This window comes from Rousettus aegyptiacus, unplaced genomic scaffold (genome assembly GCF_014176215.1).
Source record: "Rousettus aegyptiacus isolate mRouAeg1 unplaced genomic scaffold, mRouAeg1.p scaffold_m13_p_3, whole genome shotgun sequence".
Taxonomy (NCBI): Eukaryota; Metazoa; Chordata; class Mammalia; order Chiroptera; family Pteropodidae; genus Rousettus; species Rousettus aegyptiacus.
The window spans coordinates 136,681,622-136,704,591 of NW_023416306.1; the positions used below are offsets into that span (position 1 = coordinate 136,681,622).

At 37.5% G+C, this 22,970-nt stretch overlaps 1 protein-coding gene across 6 annotated transcripts in view; it reads left to right on the forward strand.

The window, feature by feature from the left end:
* TMX1 (thioredoxin related transmembrane protein 1) overlaps positions 1-22,005 on the forward strand; it is a 31,201-nt gene extending 9,196 nt beyond the window's left edge. Inside the window, exons 8-9 of one of the 6 annotated variants that reach the window (XR_004950117.1) lie at positions 15,683-15,837; positions 17,069-22,005. Coding sequence is in view for 3 of the 6 variants with exons in the window: in XM_016166435.2 (XP_016021921.2) it covers positions 2,323-2,501 (179 nt within the window). In the remaining 3 variants the exon portion in view is untranslated. Of the gene's footprint in view, positions 1-2,307; positions 3,987-15,682 lie in introns of those variants that run through there. The other 5 variants (XR_004950118.1, XR_004950116.1, XM_016166444.2 and 2 more) reach the window with 5 other exon arrangements.
* Positions 22,006-22,970: the final 965 nt, after the last annotated feature.

A 22,970-nucleotide genomic window follows, 5' to 3' on the forward strand; every position in this document is an offset into this window, starting at 1 on the left:
CATCAGTTTACATGAAAATTCCGTGATATTCATGGATCCATTTGAATATACTTGAGTCAAAAAAAGTTGAATATGTTATACTCTTTAAGTCATTCATTAGTATAGTGATCACATTTGAAGATTTTTTTTCTATGCTATTCAAGTTTAAGTTTTGCTGGTAGGATATTGGCAAAAGCAATTCCTGTAGTTGGTTTAGGATTGACATTGATACTGTACTATAAGTTTATATAATTAATAATACTCACTGTTGTCTACCTTAGTATAATTACCTACCCATCATTTATTTTCAGTCTTCAAAATTATATTACTATAGAAACCCTCCTATTTGCTGTTTGCGAAGAACTTTCACTTTTTGTCACCCATTTGCTTTTCAGTCACTCTAAAGTAGACTGCATAAAATTGATAGTCTTCCTATTTTTGTGGTTGAGGAAACTAAGGCTCAGAGAGAGGAACTATTTTCCAAGGTTACACAGAAATGACAGAGCTGAGAGCAGAACCTAAATCAGACTCTTGGCTTGATATTTCCATTATGCTGCTACTTTTCAAGACTTGGGATTTATTGAGGTCAGAACTCCTGAAATGAAATCAGCAGAGATTGCATTTACAGTATACCTTCATCGATAACTGATAAGTTTTCATTTCTTAGGTCGTTATATCGATACTAAAAGTGACACGTATAGGGAGGGACTCATTTTATTCACCAAGGGCCACTGACCTATAGGAAAAAAATGTAAGCAAAGGTTACTTAAAAGACAATTTAAAAGTTGGTGAATGTACATTTTATATTTATTTCACTTTAAAAACCTTGGCTGTAACAAATTTGTCTTTTAAGTAATCTGTGACTCAACTGATAGATATGATTCCATACTTTAATGAGATGTTACTCCTTCTAATAGCAGGCCACATGATTTAAGTTTTTTTCCCCGTATGTGTGGATTTGGCTTAGATTTTGAGTTGATGGAGAAACACCCAACTCAGTAGCTTTTAGCAAAATACGGGATTTTATTGGTTCATGTAGCAAGGAAACCTGAGGGCAGAGTTAATTGGATCCTAGGTCTCAAAAGTTAAGATGTTATGTCCTTGCCTTTGCTTGCTCCATTTTTGGCTCTTTGCAGCCTTTAGCATAAAATGATAGTAGCTCACAATCCCAGCATAAGAAGGAAATATACCTTCTGCCTAACCCCACCCATCTTTTGGGAAAATTCTTGTGCCCTCCACTTGTGTAAAGGACTCACTTTTTGGAACAGTTACTATAAACCAGGGTTTCTCAGCCTTGATGCTATTGACCTTTTAGGCTAGATAATTCTTAATTGTGAAGAACTGTCTTCAGTTCATGGCTGGATGCGCAGCAGCATTCCGCTGGTCGCCAGTAGCACTGCCACTCAGTTGTGACAGTCAAAAATATTTCCAGACATTGTCAAGTGTTCCTTGGTAGGCAAAATCACCCCTTGAGGCGAACCACCGCTATAAACTATAGTGCTCACTGCACCACATGGGATGTGGAATAGGGAATAGGGAACAGAAAGAAGGATGCCAGATAGACCAAACAAGACTGTTCACTACGTGGTGATTTCTTCCCATAGGTTTTTACCTCACACCCCATATTTTCTCCCCTCCATTCTGGATTGCCTAGGATTAGGGGCAGTTTGGGATCACTGACCAGAGTAAAGCTCACTGGCCCAAGTTCTGTGCCCTGTATCTCAGTTTAACATGGTGCATTCGAAGTTTAAGCTAACTATCAACAGGCCCTATAAAAAATAAAAAGAGTATATGTTTGCATGTACATATTTAAAAATTTATTGCTCTATATACTTATGATTTGTACATTTTATTTGTAGTCATATCTTATGTCTGTAGGGAAAAGGGAACACATTTATGAAACCACTTAAAAAAACAGTGTATAGGAATATAATTTTCTACTGTAAAAGCCTGATTCCTGTTCATTTATGAACTAAAACTAGGGTAGTATGGAAGTTTGTTTCACTATGCTTATTAACTAAAAGATTTAAGAGCAAATTAATATGTTATATTTAATGCAGCATTTTCTTGCAACATCCATATTCATAACATTTTAATTCAATAATTTCACTTCAGTTTATAAATAGATGGGTAATGAGAATAAATTTGGTAAGTAAAATAGATCTTAGAAACTTAATTTTACAGTATTACTTATTCTTGATAACTTTTTCCTTTTGGAAATCAAAACATATGTTTGATAAATAAATGCCAGAGCAGTTTATGGGCATATGAATTGTGTCTTGATTTTATACTAATGGAAATCTAATACATCACAAAAAAATATTTTTGGTCTTTATCTTTAAGAAAAATTATTTCCAGAATCTTCTCAACCTTTGAAAAAAGTAGAGGAGGAACAAGAGGCTGATGATGAAGATGTTTCAGAAGAGGAAGCTGAAAATACAGAAGGAACAAACAAAGACTTTTCACAGAATGCCATAAGACAACGTTCTGTGGGTCCTTCATTGGCCACAGATAAATCCTAATTAATTTTTATAAAAATCTTAATATGATTTTGACAAAAACAGAAGATCGATCATTTATTTTGGTTTGAAGTGAATTGCTACTTGTACATTGCAAAATTCAGTCTAGGTTGTCATTAGAGTGAATGGTCTACCTTTGAATAATAAAAGTAGTGCTCTGTAAATAAGTTTGAAATAGGATTAACAACAGTATGGTGGTTTAAACAGGTCTTTAATTTTTGAAAAATCTGGTGCCGAGCAATAAGATTTGTTTATGTTTGTTTAATAATGTTTTTCAAGTCTGAGTTGAAAAACTACATTTCCCAAGTATTACATTACTGAGATATTTAAGGCGATTACTTTATAGAGAAAACAGATTTCTCATTTGATAAAATTTTTCTCAGTTTCACTGTGTGAAAAAAAGAACATATTTCCCATAAATGGGAACTTTGCCCATTGTCTCAAGAAATGTGTATTTCAATAACAACTATGGTTCTCTTAGGGATATAGTCCCAAATTTCCTCATATTTTTTAGATTATGCGACTAATAAAAACTACCTTATTTTAATTACAGTTTTCTACACATGATAATACAGGATATGCTACTGATTTAGGAAGTTTTATAAATCCATGGTGTTGTCTTGATTCCTGTAAAGGTTGGTTGCCTTTTTTTGTTCCTTTGTTCAGTGTACGATTTGTATTTTTCTTACTTACCATGGTTACATTTTTCATTTTCCAAGTTGGATAATATCCTGGAAATATTTTTTATTTTTTAATACACAGTACTTTTTTTTTGTTGTTTTTTAACTGAAGTTTACTGAGGGCTCCTTAAAATTGATGAGCTGTCTACTGATTTAAAATTTTGGCCACTCTTTAGATTTTACATCGTTCTTGTTGAACATATACTTAGACTTTTTGTTTGTTTTTGGATGTGAAGGTGAATATTCCTGATTTTTATTTTATTTGGAAAAGCCTAGGTATCTTACAGTTTGAAAATTCACGGAAGCTTAATCTGATATAAAGTTAGTGTTCTACTCAGGAAAAAGCATCTTTTGTAGTGTATGTTTTCAGTGTACCTTTGCCTTCACATACAGAAAGTTCTTAATTGATTTTACAAAGTCGGTGTATACTTGGTGTATTAAAAAATAACATTTTTATGTTTTTGAGAAGACAGACTTCCTGTTCTCTACTTTTATTGTGTATTTCGCAGGTGGGTATCGGCAGGATGGGACATTTAATATATTTTTACTCTTTGATGAGTTAGAATACAGTTTTTACCTTACAGTAAACAGGGTGGGTGTGGGGTGGCAATAGAGAACTGTATGAGCTACAAGAAGGGGAAAATAACCACAGACCACCTGTTCATTATGTAATAGACAATTTCTGTAATGTCCCCTTTCATCTAGATTCTCTTGCTGTGTGTGAATTCATTAGACCTACAGTTTCAAAATGTACAACAGTTGTCTTTAAATGCCTCTCCTTTAGACTATTAAATATTCTACCATTAAAGAGTTTGGATGTGTAGTGATTTGGGGATTCTTTAGAAAAATATTCTGAGTACAATATAAACATCTAAGCATGTCACTAAAGATGAAGACAGGTATGATTCCTAATTGCATATTTAGAAATGCTTAATTTGTATTTAACGTTCGAAAAGTATATATACTTGATGCATGTAATCAAAAGGCTAGGGTCACACACCTTTTTTTTGTTATTTGAGATGATAGGGGAAAATTAGTGCTCATTAATCAGGCATTCTGTTTTCTAGTGTTTTAGTATACATGACATAAATTTCAAGTTTTTAAGTAACCAAAAAATATATATACAGAAAATTAAAAGGCTGAACAGGTAGAGACTTGATATTTCAGGAAACAGATAATCTTATAGTTCTTCAGGATTATCACTGTATACTTCTGAATAACCACCCTCTATCATGTCAAAGACTCATAGAAACTGTATGGGATCATTTAACCTTTAATAGACCTTTCGTTTCCGTCATTGGCTTGAGAGGGCTAAACATGGCAGATTAACTACAGATCACTTAGGAATTGTCCAGTCACCCAATAATCATTCAGCTCTACTGTGGAAGTATTGTAAAATCTCATCACTCCAATGGAGAATGCAGTGTTTTAGCGTATACTGTGTAAATACTTGGAAAGACTATCAAAAGTTTTAATGATGATTCTTGTGTATGTAATAATAGCTACTGTTCACTGAGTACCAATTGGAGTTATTTTGAGTTTTATTTTAATAATTCATTTAGTTCTACCTACCATGTACAATAGGTAAGCATTATACATCTTTCAGGTGAACAGGCTCAGGGAGCTATTGCAGAAATAGGTACAATAGGAATCTGGTTCTGATTTCAAATCTTGTGATTTTTTTTTCAGTATTAGTACTGAAAATTCTGCAATCTGTATGTTAAATTACAATATAAATTTTAATTCTTAAAATTTCACTCAGCAAAATATCGCAACAAACATTTCAGAAATACCGGCATTTAGTATTTGTAGTCTTGTGGTATTGGGTACTACATAAAGAATCAGGGTTATTACAGTAAGTGATGCTTTTGAAAACAATTTTCTCTCAAGTCAGTTGTCTTATTCAGCCCAGTGCACAAAAGGCATAGTTCTAGGTGTAGTTATGATGAAATTACCATTTTTGAGTGAACATTTTAACTTCAATTTATAGTTTAGGGTAGAATTTCAGTAAATTATTTAATTTTTTCCAGCTTTACAGAGGTATGATTGACAAAACAAATTACTTCTGATGTAGATCTTTTACTAATAAGATTAATTTGGGATGGAATTTGAATGTGTGGTTCTGAGTTCTGAATAATTATATAATTTTAAAAGTAAAAATTTAAATTGAATATTTGCATATTTAGATATGTTGGTATTGAATATCTTGCAGTTGTTACTTTTGTTTTTAAACCATTAAAACTAGAAAGACAGTAAATTTAAATGGAAAGTTTGACAGTTTATAAGTAGAAGGGTCAAATTATATACTTGAACAAATCTAAAATATTTCTTCCCTTTTAATTGCCTATTTGGCTCATTTAATTACAAATGATGATAGCGATATTTTAGCCTGGCTCTTATTCTGTTAAATTTCCTGAACCTCTCAGATGAGCAGTTCTGTAGCCATGACTGCCCAGCTCTCCCACTTTTTCTGAATGATATAGCATGTAAGATGTCTCCCTACCTCTAGGCCTCTTGTGAAGTAAAGAGTAGAGGAGAAAAGAAAGCAATCCAGAATTCTTTATGAGTGGTCAGGGGTTCAGTTCTCAAATCAAGGCTCATCTTCTTTTTTTTTTAAATTAAGCTATTTAATCTCTTTTTCTAAGAAACTAATGAGTCAAAATGGTCCTTGGATGATGTCACACTATCCTGAAAGCAGGTATCCATTAACCAAGGTAACAACTCCCTGTCTGGTTTGCAGGTAGTAGCTAATAGACTTTGTGTTACAGATCTAATAGTGTTACAGTCCAATTTTGTGTTATAAATCTGGTCATTAGTGGCCACTCAGTCATCTGTTTTTGGTCAAAATACTCCTATGAGGTCAAGTAGACTTTTTTTTTTTTTTTTAATTGGGCTCACTTATGAAGAGTGGTGAAATTTGTTTTACCACTTGTTTCAGGTGGTGAAATTTTAAGTATAAAAACCATTAATTAGATCTAAAGTGAAAAAAATACTGTGTTTTACCTGTAAAATTGGATAAAGTAAGATAACTTGCAAATGTGCACCATCTGTTCTCTAGTTCTCTTCCAAGCTCTTTATCTGTGAAAGTTCAGGTGCCCAGGCAAGCTCCCACAACAGGTCCCCAGTATCAGTGTTGATGGAAACAGTAGTCGTTTTCTAGATATGACATAATAGGGGGTTTTAGATTTCTAGCTGTCCTTGTATTGTTTGCCATCTAAAAAGTCACCTAATAAAATGATTGAGTCCATTTACCCAGAAAACCACCTAATTTCATTACAAGGAAATAGGTCCAAGGAGACTGGGTAACTTCTTCCAGAGGAAAATGTATAAGGCCAAGAATTCGTTTGGTTGTATGCTTTAACCAGTTTGTGAGTAAATGGTCTCTTCGAGAAGACCAAATCTTTGGGTTTTAGGTTGTGCGCAGTTTAGGGAGATTTTGAGGAAAGGTTGTACATACCTGTTGATAAAACTGGGTATATCACGTGAACCCCTTGCACTATTTGGTCATGTCTTCTTGCTAGTAGCCTGTGGAGCCTCGAATCAGATGTAACATTCCTAGATGCCTGGACAGGCCTGTTATGTACTCACATGGCCAGAATTGTTGAACCTCAGAAGAGTCGTTAAAGCCAATGAGAATATCTTAGGCCACAGAGCTTTGAGAACCTCTGAGAGCTCTGCTAAACCGAGTTTCAGAATTCCATTTGTTTTTTCTACTCTTCCTGGAAAATGAGGGCAATATGGATAGCAGACTTTCTAAGAAGGTGGTATGGCTTTACAAACATCTTCAAAAAGAGTTCCAGGAAAACTGGTGCCCCCGTCACTGGAGAGAGAGATGAATTCCCCAGGTCAGGGTGCCTCTAGTGTTTGCATTTATTACTGCAAGTCACTTGGGAGTGTTTTAAACTAAATTCTCACGTTGGAGTTTTTCACACTGAAGGATAGTACAGATTTGTGAAAGATCTTAACATTGGGACTTTATACTGAGGCATAGGGGTGATGATGTCACAAAGTCAGAATATAGTTTAAATTTGTAGCTGTGTCCTAAAGTTAAGTGTGATGCTTTTATTCCTCCCTTTTGTCAAATATTTATTAATTAGTTGGGTTTGGCAGGTGATTATATCTAAGGGCATGTTCCTCAGTTCACTCAGTTAAGCTGTTATAACTGATAGCTTCATTTGAGAAATTCCACTCATCTTAGTGAAACTTTAAAATTATATAAAGTAGATATCACAGTTATAAATGTTGAGACTTTTATTTCTGGTTGTGCTTTTCATAATGTTAATTCTTTATTCTATTTATAAAGGCCAGACAGTGACCTTTTCATAGGACAGAAGAGAAATTACAGAGAAAATACTTGAGAGTTATTGTCTTAAGATCTTATTTAGATAAAAAACAACAACAACAACAAAAAACATGTTTTATAGCAGAGGAAAAAATAGTTAATTGCCTTGGTAGAGATAAATTTTCTTTTACTTTGAAAAAGGCACATTCATAATTAGTTTTATGCTTGGGGTAGGATTAGCTCAGCAACAAATTCTTAATCAGTATGGACATAAATTAATTGATCAGGGGGTTCTGAACTTGTAAGTTCTGGACTTTGTAGGGTTTGCGCTCCCCTCAAAGTATGAACGTTTTGCATATATATGTATATTAACACATTTTCCTGGGGCATACCTTCCTCAACCCTCACATCCCCTTTAGCCACATACATTTGTGAAATGCACAAACTGTGTAACTGCGTGGGATGGCTAAATTTCCTAAAGGCCTGCATCTCATCATTTGAGAAACTGAAAAAGGCAAATGAAAGCAGCATTATTTGACATATTGAGGAAAACTCGTTTTAGGAGTTTGGGATTTAGAAACTTAAAAGTCATCCTCATCGGGTGTGCTGAATGTAGAGGTGATAAGAGTTGTCTCAGTCATACATTTATTATTTTCATTTACACTAAAATCCTTTGCATATGTGTTTAGCACATCTGGTAGGGATCATTCATTCCAGGAGTAGTTCTTTTGCAGATCTTCAAAACCTTACCAGATTTCTCAAAGGCCAGGTTTAAGACACACTATTCTTAGTAGTTTCCTCTTTTTTCCAGCTGACTTTTCAGACTGACAGGGAACTTGGGCACTAGCTAACTGTAAGCCTTGGTTCTCAGTTCCTATTTTTTCTTCTTAAAGAAAGTAGCTAATATATCTTTTAAATAAAATGAACAAATATTACCAGGAAGAAAAGACAATATGGGGAGAAAAGAGCAACTAAAGTTTTGTACATCAAATATAATTTGACTTTGATTGGCAAAAATTGTTAGGTAGCTATTTTGTTAAAAATTATATTTTAGTATCAGTAGGGCTGAATTAATTTTTATTAACAAATTAGAAATTTTGCTGAATTATTTTTCTTTTCGACTCCTCTGCTTTTTTGATCTTTGCATGAATAAACCAAATATTTCATGTCTGGTATTCCAAAAAATCTCTCCCTTAAAGAAAAGTGGAGCTTATATTTCATATGAACAAGCCTGAAATATTAACGGTATTATTTTGACAGTATTATCATTGAGAGTATTATTTTCCATGTGGCAAAAAGAAAACCCAACTCAATTTGGCTCCGGAGTTGTCTATCTATGGATCTGGAATGCCCTCTGCTTATTCTAACACTCTTAAAGGGTTATTACTCCTTCAGGGATCACCACACAATCTACCTCTGTCTGGAAGAGATTGTTCTCATTTGCGAACATCTTCATGACTATTTTATGTACTTAGTACTCCCACTGATCTATTTATATTTGTGTCTGGAACTTGTACTTCAGGGCAAGGCTATATCTTTTTCTTAGCTTGGGTTTCCACCATCCTTTCCCCCGTCCGCCACCTTGCCTTGCTCCTTCTTGCCACAATCATAGCCTAGCCCAGGACAAAAGACTGGTGAGCATGTAGTTTGTTTGAAAGTGAGCCCATTAAGCAAGAATGCGGGGTCAGGGGAATTGAACAAGGAAGAAGGGAAAACAAATACTATGATACACTACCGAGTTGTCTATTCCTGTGAGTGACTAGTGCTTGATTTGATGGGATATTCTTTTAAATGTGTTTCAGAACCATTTGCCTTGGGTACAAAAGGGATAATCATTAATCCATTGGTTTCTGTCTGAGATCAAAAGGATTTACAGTGGTGCATAATATGTATTCATTAAAATTTTTTGAATGTAATAGGACCCAGCTCAATTCCAAGCTCATAATATGCATCTAGTGACTACTCACTGACTTGAAAGTTATGATTATGTCTCTGGAAATAGAAATAACATAAATAGCACGTAATTATTCCTATTTCCCGAAATTTTCTAAACAGACAAATAGGCTGTATTTTATTTTATGCCGTTTTAAACACAATATTGTTCTGCTGAGGTGTTTTTTTTGGTGTCTAACATTCTTCCTACAGAATTTACACATCAGTACCTGAAGGGCTTCAATCCTGTAATTACAAAAAGGTATTACACATGCCATACCCTTCAGAAATGTGCCACACGGACATGTTTTCACTTCCTAGAGCCATTTAAAAAATACTTTAAAAACATTTTTATTTTGAGGTGTAAGTGTAGACTTATGGAAAAGACTTGCAGAGATAATATAGAGAGTTCCCTGTTTTCTCATGTTTATACTGATTCAATAGAATAACACGAAAATTAACACCGACTCTACTGTTAATTAATCTGTAAATCTTACACAGATTTCAACAACTTTCCCACTGATGTTGAAGCAATCCTTCTGGTCCTGGATCTAATCCAGGACCACATGCTGCATTTAGTTGTCATGTATCTGTGGTCTCTCCAGTCTTCCTTTGTCTTTCATGACCTCGACACTTGGAGACTTCTGGTCTTTTGTAGAATATCCTTCAATTTGGGTTTGTCTGACGTTTTCTCATGATTAGAGTAAAGTGATGCATTTTGCTTTTCTGCTAGAATACCGTAGAGGTTACATTGTGCTCTTCTCAGTACATTATATCAGGGGTACGTGATATCAGAATATCTTATCAGTAGTGATGTTCATTTTGACCACTTAAGATGTCATATGCCAGGTTTCTGCACTGTAAGGTCACTATTTTCCTTTTGTAATTAGTATCTTGTAGGGAGATACTTTGAGACTATGCAAATATCTTGTTTCTTCCAATACTTTTGCCTAGTAATTTTATCATCCTTTGGTGATTCTTCTAATGGTATGGTATTTTTCGATTTCCACTATTCCTTCTGCATTTATTACTTGGAATGCTGATTTATCAGTTTGGACTCAGCGGTGTAACCCATCGCTATCATGTATGTTGTTGCTCCCAGTGTTCCTGCATTGGTCATGGGAGTGCCTTCCAGTTAGCTTCCATGTCCTCTCGGCACAGCCCTATCATTTTTTGAGCACTTCCTTACTTTATGGCACTGGCAGATTTTCCGGGTGTATCTTCTATCTTTCCTGTCCTAGGTTTGGACTCTACAGTTTCTCCAAAGGAGCTTTGGTTCCATATTTAGAAACCAAGCTAGGTATGCTCATTGCTTCTAACCCCTTTCAGAGGATAGTGCTAGGAAATATATGCCTTTATATCAACCCATGTGTATATACACATTTTAATCCATATTAATAGCTTCCATCTGTACATTTATTAGAAACTAAAAATTCATATTGATACCTCCAATTCCAGTTCTATACCACAGGATTCATTTTAGTACCCAGCTCCCCTCTCCCCTCTCTATTTGTAATGTCTTTGACAGTGAGAAAGCTCACTCCCATTACCCATAATGTATTTATTTATTTATTCAGAACTAGTATTCACATAAGATGATTTCAGAATTGCTAACTATACCCCTGTGAAAAACAAATTTACTAAGTAGTGTAAAATCATGCAAAGTTTCTTTCGTATCTGCTTCTTACAGTAGGTAGTCAAAAATACTTTTTCTTAGGGAAGCTCTTGCTTTCCCACTTCTCTCAGGCGAGTATATTTTTTATTCATCTTTAATGTAGTTAAGTTCATTTCTTACTGTTTGTTCTATTTTGGGTCCCCTTCCCATGCCCCAGTTTATTTTAATCATTTATTTATTTTGGGGGTATGTGAAACATTACATGGTGTTAAGAATCAATATACTCAGAATTGCTTTGCTCCCTCCTACTCCTCATCACTACCCTGTTTCTTTTCCTCCCATTTTTCTGCCCTGTTCCCACTCTCTATAGGCAACCAGTCTCATTAATTTATGGTTTATCCTTTTGGTTTTCTTCTGTAAAAATGAATGTGTGTGTGTGTGTGCGCATGTGTGTATGTGTACATATATATATATGTATGTATATATATATTTTTTTTTTCTCATACCCCCTTCTGTCTTACAGGAAAGGTAGCATACTCTAGATATTCTTTTGAATTTTGCTTTTTAAGTTTAATATGTCCTAGAAATTACTCCATATCAATTAACAGAGGTCTTCATTCTTTTTTTATAGCTACATAGTGCTCCACTGTATGGCTATATCATAGTTTATCCAGCCACTCTTCTGTATATGGCATTGAGCATCTAGGTTGCTTCCAAAATTTTGCAGTTACAAACAGTACTGCAGTGAGTAACCTTGTGCATATTCATTTTATATTGTCGAAGATTTATTTTCAGAGTAGAGTCCTAAAAGTGGGATTGCTGGGGCAAAAATTAAGTGTGTGTATAGTTTTTGTTAAGTATTGTCAAGTTTTCTTCTAGAAGAGTTGTACCCATATTCTTTCCCAAACAATGTACAAGGTTATTTTCCCACAGCCTTGCCAACAGAGTGCATTATACATTCTAATTTTTGTCAGTCTTATAGATAAGAAACAGTATCTCACTGTCGAGGTAATTTACGTTACTCTATAACATTTTTTTTTCATATATTTAAGGATCATTTTATATTTTGGGGGACGAATTGTCTCTGTATCTTTTCCCCCTTTTTACTGAGTTTTCGGTTTTTTTGCCCTTGATTTTTAAGAGCTCTTTACATATTAGGAATATGTCTATAGCAAATACATTCTTCCAGTTTGTCGATTGTCTTTTGCCTTTGTTTATGGTGGTTTTTTTGTTTGTTGGTTTGCCATGCATTATATTTACTTTTATGTGGTCAGAATTGAAATTCTGTTGCCCCTCTACTTTAAGTCTTTGTATCTATACTGAGACTGATGAGGAATTTACACTAATTTTCTCCTAGTTCTTGTGTTGTTTTTAATTTTTGCACAGAGAAATCTGATACATTTAGAATTTATTCTTTTGTATGGCGTGAAGTGCAGATCTGAATTTACCTTTTTATTTTTTTCATTTGGCTATCCAGTCGTCCTGGCACCATTTATTAAAAAGTCTATCTTTGCCCTATTGATTTGAGACGTTGCTTTTTATCATATGCTAAATTGTATAAAATTACTTTAAAATTTTTTTGTTTGTTTGTTATTTTTGTACTTTGTCATGGTGTGGTTTGTCCTATGCTATTTATTCATTGCCTGTGGCAACAAGCAATGTTCCAGGTGTTTGTTCTTCTCAAAGAATAGTTAATTTAATTATTGCACCAATAATCTTGAAAGGTAGCGAAATTTATAAAGTACTGTTATCCAAATTAAACCCACAGCTTTGAGCATTGCTACTTCTGTCCAAATGTTATCAGTATCTGTGTATTATTATTAGGCAGAAATGAAGCTTTCTAAAATGACTCTCAGTGCTACTTTGGAACCACCATATGGAAACCTTGAAGAATGGGCTCATGAGCACTGGCTTTATTAAGGTTCATTGTCTTTGGCTCCTTAACTTATTTCCTAATGCAGGTGCTGGGTCTAGGTAGACAAATTGTAGTTCTGTAATTGCTCCAAAGTAGACTTACTGGAATTATCTAAAGAACCCCCGTTTTCAAATAGACAGTGAGCTGCTTGGAGAAATAGATTATTGAAGGCTAATGCAATATTGTGCCTTTTCCCCATCTTATAAGGCCCACCTTAAGTATTTGATTAGTGCAGTTGGTTTAGCTTTGCTTACAAAGCACATCATATTCTTAGACTTCAAATTTTAGAATATGTGGAAATTGCGAGAAAACCAGAGGAATTTTAATTTCTTGACTTTATTTTTTTCTCCTTCTGTTTTAATACTGACATTTTAAAGTGAAGAAGAAAAGTGCAGTGAAAAATGAAGCCATGGCTTACAGTGATTTTTTTATGGACGTGTTATTCTGCCCTTGACCTCCAGAGGGAGCAAGAGGGCTATAGTTAAGTAGTAATAATTCCTGAAAAAGAATTCTCTCCTCTCCTCTCCTCTCCTCCCACTTCCTTCTTCTCCTCCCCTCTTCTCTTATCTTTCTCTTCCACCCTACTTTCATAAATATGTAGAGTTTAAAGAATCACTTTTAAAAATCATTTTCTATACGTTGTTCCTTTTTGGGATATTTGCATAGGTTTTCCTAAACCTAGTCAGTCCCCTTTAAGCTTATCTGTCTTCTAGTTGTGAGCTTTGCATTCTCTTATGATGGAGGAGGTACTACTGTTTCAGTAGAGTGATTCTAAAGGAAGCCAGATGGAAATTTGTCTCAGCAGGTGGGGCTATTTCTTTAGAAACAGTATTAGTTCTTTTTACTCTCATCATTCCATTCTGCCTCCTCCCCCATTAAGGTAGAGAGGCTTATGCATTTTTTTCTCCTCTGTTCCAACCGAAAACAAAAATATTAGTGTATGTGCCCAAAAAGTAAATCATAGGACCTTTGAATAGAGAGTCCGCCCTCCAGGTGGCCTTTGAAAAGTCCATCACAAGATCCTTTGTTGATAGAGAAGTCAAAGTGATTAGGGGATGCTTAGTTTTTTGTTGGTCTCATTCTCGCACCGGGAGTTTTCTCCATGGTTACAGGTCTCCAATAAGTATTTACTTTCTCTGGGATAAAATTGTACAAAAAGTGATGATCTAGTTCCAATATATCCATTTTTTTCTCTCCATTATGGTTATCGTTAAAAATCAAGATGGGTTTGTGGTGACTGAGTCTGGACCTTAACTGTTACACTGAATCTGAGCGTTTGCCTCGAAGTAGGTTTAGATTGGGTCAGGAGTTTTCCTCCATCCTGACATGGGTTGGCCTACAGAAGCTCCTAGTCTGTGCGTGGACCTAGCTTTTCTTCACAAGATATGTTGGGCTTTAGGTACCATAGGTATGCTGCTGATTCCCCGTTTTGTATCACCTCTGACCTGCCTTCTGAATGGCCTTTTTGATGTTATCACTTGGATATCTTACTGAACTTTCATGTCTACCAGGTGAAAAACAGAATCCTTGACTTTTCCCACCTTATACCTGTTTCTTCTCCAGTATTCCCCATTCCAGTAAAACGGACCACCATCTGTATATTACTCACTTAGGAGTCATAATTGGTTCCCTATTTTCTTCAACCCTTACTATCTAATCCATCGGGCAGTTCTATTAGTTCTAATTCCAAAGTATTTCCTAAACATGCCTACTTTTCTCTTTCCTGCTCTCTACTCCACTTCCATCAGGTAGAAAACTACACTTATCTTTCACTGAGACCATTAAGATAGCGTCCCAACAGGTATAGATTGGCAATGATTTGGAAAAATTTAATGTACTTTATTATTGAATATACCTGCTCAGAGAGAGATAAAAGAATGCAAAATGAAATAAAGAGTTAAGATTTGGCTTTCGACATTCAAAATTAGGGTTCTACAGAAAGACAAAATTAGGGTTCTACTAGCTTAATAAGGCTGGAGTTCAGAAAATGGAACTCTGGTAGGTTTTTGGAGGAAGAAGACAGAAAGGAGACAGGGGAGGTAGATGGATGATCATTTAGGGATTCTGATCCCTGGGGCCTACAGCCTGGAGACAGGAAGCCTGTTAAATACCTGGAGAAATAAAGAGGGCGGAGGGGCTCATTCCTGGCTTCCAGTCTGGGACACTGGAAAGAGTTACCTATTAGTTCCACAAGGGCCTTCTTGGCCCACCTGGAGGGTGACCACATGAAAATAAATTCAAAGATGTGGTCAGGAAGAGTGAAGGTGTAATTCGTGTCCCTAAGCCTTCCTCTTTTCTCCCAAGGCATGAATGCAGAGTTGCAAGCCAGCAGGGCCAAAGGCCTGTTAAGATGGGGACTTTGAGTTACTCAGAGGGGACTGTAATGTCATTGATTGCTGAGGCAACACTAGTCAGTCACGCAGGGAATCACTGGGGTCTCATCAAGCTGAGAGTTTTGTACAAACCAAAATGTACACCAGCTACAGCCTCAGCCATAGCCCCTAATGACACCATTGTGGGCTAATGACATGGGGGACAAAGGACCCAGAGGACCCTGCATGGTTTTGAGAACTCTTCCTTGCAAATCTGCAAGGTCTTGCATGCTTCTATCCCTCCAGGCACCATCCTGGGTGGCAGGAGCGGAGCCAAAATCTAGAGATTAAGCACGTTTAACTGAAGAGGCTGAGGTTTACCTAACAGGACTGTTGAAATTATGGTGTTGGTCTAAAGATTATCCCCGCTCCTTTTGTTTTTCTGTAGCTGTAGGAGCTGGTAGCAACAGATGAACTCTAGACCAAGTGGAAGTCTCATTTCCCTGACTTTGGAGTCCTGGGGTGAATGAGTCGCAAGCCTGCTACGCTGGTTGCTTCCTGCCTCCCTGTTACTGTTCCTACAATGCCTACTCCACACAGCAGGTATAGCAGGCCTCGAATGTGTGACTATCTGATTTTATCTCCTGTCTAGACCTTCCATAGGCTTCCCATCGGACACGGAATGAAGTACCAGCATCTCACCATGACATATAAGGCCCCATATTATCTAGGACTGTCTTCTTCTCTGTCCTCATCCTATACCTTGTCCACTATGCTCCAGCAGAGTGGCCTCTGTTCCTAGAACAAGCTACTCTCTTCTTCATCTCAAGCCTTCATACTTGCTGTTTCTACTTGATGCCTTCCATTTGCCCTTCCAGACCCAATTTCTACCTTTTCTCACCTTAGTCTGTGCTCCAGTAGGCTGACCATATGAATTACATTAGTGGACACTCTCACTTTCTGGCTTCCTGTTGGAATTGGCCAGGGGAAAGCACCTGCAGGGGTTCAGAGTGAGGGAAGGGAAAGATATTTATTCAGGGTAGTTATTCCTTCTGCTCCTTCCTGGCTAGGTCTCTGAGGTTTGGCTGTCCATCTCTTGGTAACCCCTCCTCCCTTTTCCCTGTAGGCCAAGAGTGCTCCTGGCTCCCCAGACTTGGGTATCTTAGCCTCTCTTGCTGGTTTCATTAAACTCTGTACTTTTGAGTGCTTTCTGCTTCCTGCCAGACCGCCACAAGCTCCCCTCTGGGCTCTATGCCTGCTGCTTTCTTCCTCTTCTTGAGTTTCAGCTCAGATGTCACCCCCTCGAGGAGGCCCTCCCTGACTACCCACCATCTCACTGTCTACCCCTGCATCTTGCCTTCTGCCCTTTACTCTCGATCACAATGTATTTTTAATTTCTTAATAATAACTGACACTCTTCTTGTTTCATACTTTTTTCTTCTAATTGAACTATAAGAATGGGAGAAAGTTGTCCGTTTCACTGTCTACTGTGTCCCCAGCACCTAGAACAGAATTTGTACGCCTTAGGCAGCCAGTAATTAGTTTTTAAAAAAGTAAATGAAGAGCTGACTTTTCTTGCTCCTGAGAAGCCTGGATCTCAAAGTGAGGTACATGGGGAGTTGTCACAAGCACGTTAGGAAGTTGTCTCATTTCCTTGTACCTTTATTGCATGAGGTGCTAATTGCTTTTTAGGTACTGTTTGTTAACTAACTCAACCACCAATGCTTAGGAAGTCAGAAACAATGTAAAATAAGCATTATTTCAGATTAAGCCCTTTTAATGGAAACATGGAAGGGTGACCCTGCCATCTAATATCTCTGTCTCCTTTGTCTAGTTTAGGTGTGTCCAGTCTTAGCTGGGTAAAGAAGCTGCTTTGAAGTTCTTTAGAATCTTCAGGCCATGGAGTTGGGGATGGTGCTGAAAGTATATCACAACAGTTTGTTCATGCTAGAGAGTGTGCTCTGAGAGGACTTTATTGGAATGCTTGGGCTGCATAGACATACCAAGGTGAGTGCCCAGCAGAGTAGTTCTCAACATTAGCTGATTGTTCAAGTTACTCGTGGTACTAACGTAGCTCTCTAGGCTGCACCCCAAGCCTACTGAGTCATTCCAAGGGCTGGATTCAGGAATTCGTGCTTTTTAAAAAGTTCCATCGATGCTTGTGGGACATAGTCAAGGTGAGAGCCGCTGGACAGGCGCAAAGGGGGTGGGCTCTGCTTAGTTCTGTAACTTCAGGGAGCTAATTATGTTGTAAATTTCCTGAACCATTAGCACAAGGCTGATGGGCCAAACACATTTTATGTTTGAGTCAACAGATGTTTCCTCTCATGACTTTGGAATTATTTCTCAGTAGTAATTGGGGTCTTGAAAACTTGGCATTTGAAGGCTAGTATTATTTTTAGTCTATAAAGTGAGAAACTGAAATTTAGAAAGGTTAACAAACTTACTTACACTGGCATTGAGACCACTCTCTTCCCTCTAAGCCTTATTGTAGCTCAACAGTTCATTGCAGAAAACTTTTTATTGTAAAATGAGACACCTTTCAGGACCCTGTAGAGTTTTCTTTGTTTCCTCTTATTCCTTTCGATACTCCTATACCTAGTCTATAAAAGGCAAGCACACCAATGGGTGTGCCCTGTCTTCAGAGGCCCTCATCAGCTCGTCTTTTCTGTTTGTCACTTGTAAAGTGGCAGGCATCTGTAGACCAAACCGATGCATTCATTGGCCTATGTCAGCTTCTAGTACTTATGTGTACATTCAGGTTGTACAGATTTATAGTAATATCACATCTGGAATTCTATATGTATCTTCCATTTTATATTCCATGAATATTTTAAAGTCAGTTTTACTGAGGTGTAATTTACATTTACATATACTGTACATTTACGTAAGCTTTATTCATTTAAGTATAGGTAGTTGAATTTTGACAAGTATATGTAGCTTGTAACCACTACCACAATCAAGATACCAGACATTTCCTTCACCCCAAAGTTCCCTCGTACCTACTGTGGTCAATCTCTCTCTCTACTTTTGGTCCTAGGGAACCACTCATTGGCTTTCTATCAGTACAGATTAATTTGCATTTTCTAGAATTTCACGCAAATGATATCATACATAGGTACGATTTTGTGTCTCATTTCTTTTTCTCAGCATAATGTTTTTAGTTGTAAATATTTTTAAATTTTGTCTAGTCTTTTTTTTTTCTTACCTAAGTTTTTCACTACTGTTTCCCCCACCTTAAACCAGACAACTTAAGTTTGCTATGTGTATTTCCTATCCCTTCTTTTAATATTCACACAGCCATATACACATATAAGGGAGCCTAGATAATTCAGTCTGTAAAGTTCACCCTCCACAGACACAGAAAAAGACAGCAAAAGGCAGAGGATGGATTAGAGGAGCAAAGGAAGAGTAATCAGTGGAGGCAGATAGGTGATCCTGTTTAACAAATGAGAAAATAGAGAAACTCAGAAGGAGCCTACAAATAGTCCATGGCAGAGACAGGGCTCAGTACAACTCTTCTGACTCCTAATCCATCATCTCTCTTAACTCCAAGAGGGTTTTTTGCTCAATAAAATTTTGAAGTCCTAATGGTAAGGAAATTTAGGACCTGGAGAAAAGATAATGATGTCAGTGATGATGATCGTGATGATGATAGTCATTATGATGGTGAAGGTGGTGACCATGATGGTAGTGATGACGAAGATGGTGGTGGTGATGGTGATGGAGAAGGTAGTAGTGGTGACAAGAATGATTGTAGTGATGGTAAAGTTGATGATGATGATGGTGGTGGTAGTAGTGACAATGATGGTATTGATGATGAAGATAACAGTGATGGTGCTCTAAAGCAGGGGTCCCTAATTCTCAGGTCATGGAACAGTATTTGTCGGTGGCCTGTTAAGAAATGGGATGTACAGCAGGAGGTGAGTGGCAGGTGAGCCAGCAAAGCTTCATCTGTATTTGCAGCCGCTCCCCAGCACTAACAGCACAACCTCAGCTTCACCTCAGATCATCAGGCATTAGATTCTCATAGGAGCACTGGTCCCAGGTGCCCAAAAGGTTGGGGACACTGCTCTAAAGAACACTGAGATCCAAGGAGCACTGAAGGGAATAGAAATTAAAACTCAACCTTTCTATGCTATTTTTACTTATTTTTCCCTCATTTCGTCTTCATTAGAATTCTGCAAGATGTGTATTATTATCATTCCCATTTTAGAGGAGGAACCTGAAGCCAAAGTGATTTTTCAACTATTGACAAGAGAAGCAAGTGATAAGCATTGAGTCCACTTTTTACACTCAGGTGTTTATGAAAATTAATAAGCAAGTATTTGAATGGCATATATTAGGCATTCAACAGATTCGAGAAAGATTACTAATTTTTCATGCTTAATAGAAAAGCAAATTTCCTTCATGCCAAGTTATTGTTAAACATATTAGAAAGAATGAGTTGGTCTATATTAACTTGGAGGGATTTCTGTTTTGTTGTTGTTGTTATTATCCTTAGGTGGGGAAATAAAGATGTAGATAAATGTATATAGTAGGTTCCATTTTCATTAAATGAATGTTAAACGTACCAACCTCCGGCTTCCAATTTGGTTTGGCCACACAGCAGCTGTTTCAGGAGATCGGTGAGAGGGAGGAGAGAAAGGTCAGGGGGTTCTCCCCCCACCCCTGCTGGTTCCCTTCTTGCTTGGCCCTGGTCTAGGTAGGTGACCACAACTCCTCCTGGCCTCCCTCTCTCCCACAGCATGGACACTGACAAGATCCCTGCAACATCATTCCTTCCTCTTGCCCCTTTGCCTTCCAGGTGGTAGCTGCCTCTTGCTGATCTTATTGCTGGTTGCTTTGCCATTCCCTTGACCCTGTCCATACCGTTTGTGCCCATTATTAAGCTAACATCACTCAGCCTATAACCCTTCTGTGCCCCACTTTTTAGTCCTAGGCAGGAAGTTGGCAAATTACATCTGTGCTATGGGGTAGTCTGCAAAGCTGGAGGAGGTGGAGGGGCCTGGTCCTCCCTGTGCTCGCTTTTCCTGTCCCAGTCCCCTCACAACTGCCCGTCCCTCTGTAGTAGCAGCCGGGGTACTAGTATCAGCCAGGCAGTTCCTCTGAGCTCCTGGGTTATTAACCCCAGCTCTTCTCTTGGTTCCCTGACCTGAGAAATGCTAACTGCTTTTTGCAGTTACTTTTCTGTATTACCTCAGTAAGCCCATTCGCATTTTCAGATGGCCAACCCTTTTATCTTTTTATTGTGGTAAAAAAAACACCTAACATAAACTTTCTCATCTTAACCATTTTTAAGTGCACAGTTCAGTAGTGTTAAATGTATTCACACGGTTGTGAAACAGATCTCCAGAACTTTTTCATCTTGCAAAACCGAAACTCTGTACCCTTTAAACTTTCCCCACCTCTCCCAGCTCCTAGCCACCACCATTCTATTTTCTGTTCTTATGAATTTGATTACTTTAGATACTTCATAGAAAGATCTCCAACTCTTTTTAGCTCTATCTTTTATTAAAATAATTGGCGTAGTTTCTGTTTTCCTGATTGGACTCTGACTGGTATATCTCTGTAAATAGTCCCCTCTCTAAATGATTTTCAATTAAACTCGTGAATGTGCGTCTTGATTCCTGCTGGGATCCCAACTGATACATTGTCTTGGGAGTGCACGTGTGTGGGGGTGTTGGAATAATTCTTGTTAAAATAATAATAGAGATGAAAGCCCCTTTTACACGCAAAGCACTGTATATTATCACTATTGTTAGTAGTAGTAGTAGTAGTGGTTGTATTCTAAATGAGGCCAATCTGAGGCTCCCCTGCAGTGTCCCTTAGAGCACTAACATCCAGAAAAGAGGAATGACAAACAGGAGAAACAGGGACAACTTCAGAGGTTCTACCGACCATTTGTGGCTCTAGGCCTGAGGGTCAGAAAGAGAAACCAAGGAACTCTGTCCCCTTTCCTAAGAGAGGATGTGGGGAATATGATAAAAGTCTCATATTTATATTCACAAGCTAATCTGGGGAAGAAGCCCGAGTGTCTGTGTCCTTAAGTGATACTGGGACTCTGGCTGTGATTAGGATGAGGCTCTGATCCCAGATGTTAGTCTCCAGCGATTCATTGACATCCTGACTTAAAATGAAAAATCTGGTTGCTTTTCCAGAGTAGTTAAAGACTGGAAAATCCCCAACCACCAGCCAACTCACAAATGCCAGAAACTTCCTGCAGCCATAGCCCTGGCAGGGGGGCTCCCAGCCTCTTTACTAGGAGCCCTCTCTTCTGAGGGAGTCAGATGGTAAATGAGGTTCCAGAGGCTGTAAGAGGTGTGGGGCAGGAGGTATTGTAGGAAAGTCCAGTGAGGAGGGTCTCGGCTTCCATGAACAGGGTGGACCAGCTGGCTGTACATTCTGGAGAATACAGTCAGCCCCTGCCAGGAAAGAAGGCCTGAAAACACCAAGTCTGAGGGAGAAGGTTAAGGCGTTTCTGTAGCAACTGTTAATCAAAAAAACCTGAGCAACAAAGGCAGGCAATTGCTTCTTTCTGAAACTATTTGACTGGCTACACTTTTTTGTACTTGGGCAGGAGATGAGAAAAAAAACTCATCTATGTGAGTTTTGTGCCTAGATATTATGGAACATACACACAAACACATGAACTACCCCTCCAATGTCTAGGAACTCTATAAATTCCACAAAATTATTTGTAAAATTATGTGTGTGTACATGGGGATCTGGAATAATTTTCTGCGGAATGAAAATATCATCTGATTCACAGAAGGGTCTTTGTCACCTCCTTGCCTCTTTTCCCATCCTCAAATTGAGAACAGCTCTAAATTATGAGTCACTGGAGGGCATGACCATGACTTTCATCCTTGAATCTCCAACAGCATCCTGCGTGGTATGATTTGTGCAGTCTTTTACTGAGTATTTAGTAAAATTAAACATATATAAGAAGACTTCAAGTTCCAGGAATCTACAATAAAGCCTTTCCATCCTGAAAGTGGGCTTGTAATGGGAGATCCTTTTCAGGATCTCAGTAACAGTTTCTTCAGTTTGTGAGATGGTCTTCCTACAAAAGTGTTGACATTAGACAAGATCAACACTAGTTTGGGAGGCTGAGTACTAGTATTGGTTTCCTTACTGACACTCCCTGCCCCCTCCCCATTTTCATCATATGAAAAATCATAGTTATGGAGAATTATGATAAAAATGACAAGAAGGGATTTTATCATAAACTTAAAGTCATGGTACTAGCATTGATAGGTGAAATAGAAATTGGTCACTGTCTTTCACTTTCAGGTTATTAGAGGGAAAAAAAGACGAGGGGGGGGGGAAGAGAAGCAGTGGACATTGTCACTAAGATCAATCTTATAAAAGTAATGTGACATAGTGTAGGTGAGTAAGGAAGATAGCTTAGAATCCCTCACTGTATGACAGAGCAATGCAAATGACTCAGAATATTATGGGAAGTGAAAAGACTATTAACTTTTTTTTTTTTTTTTTTTTTTACCATTATCCTCTTCATAGTTGGGATTATTTTCTTCTTTATTTCAGTTATGACTACTACTGGTCTGCTAGAAACATTTAAGATGGGTGAGGACAGGAGTAAGGAATGAGAACTATATTTCATTGATTCTAGAATGCATATTTTCCATTTTCTACTTTCTCCAGTCTCCGGGGATCAATTGATGGTGTCATCTAGGCTGAGTGGAGATGCGGTTATTAATATTGCCAAAACT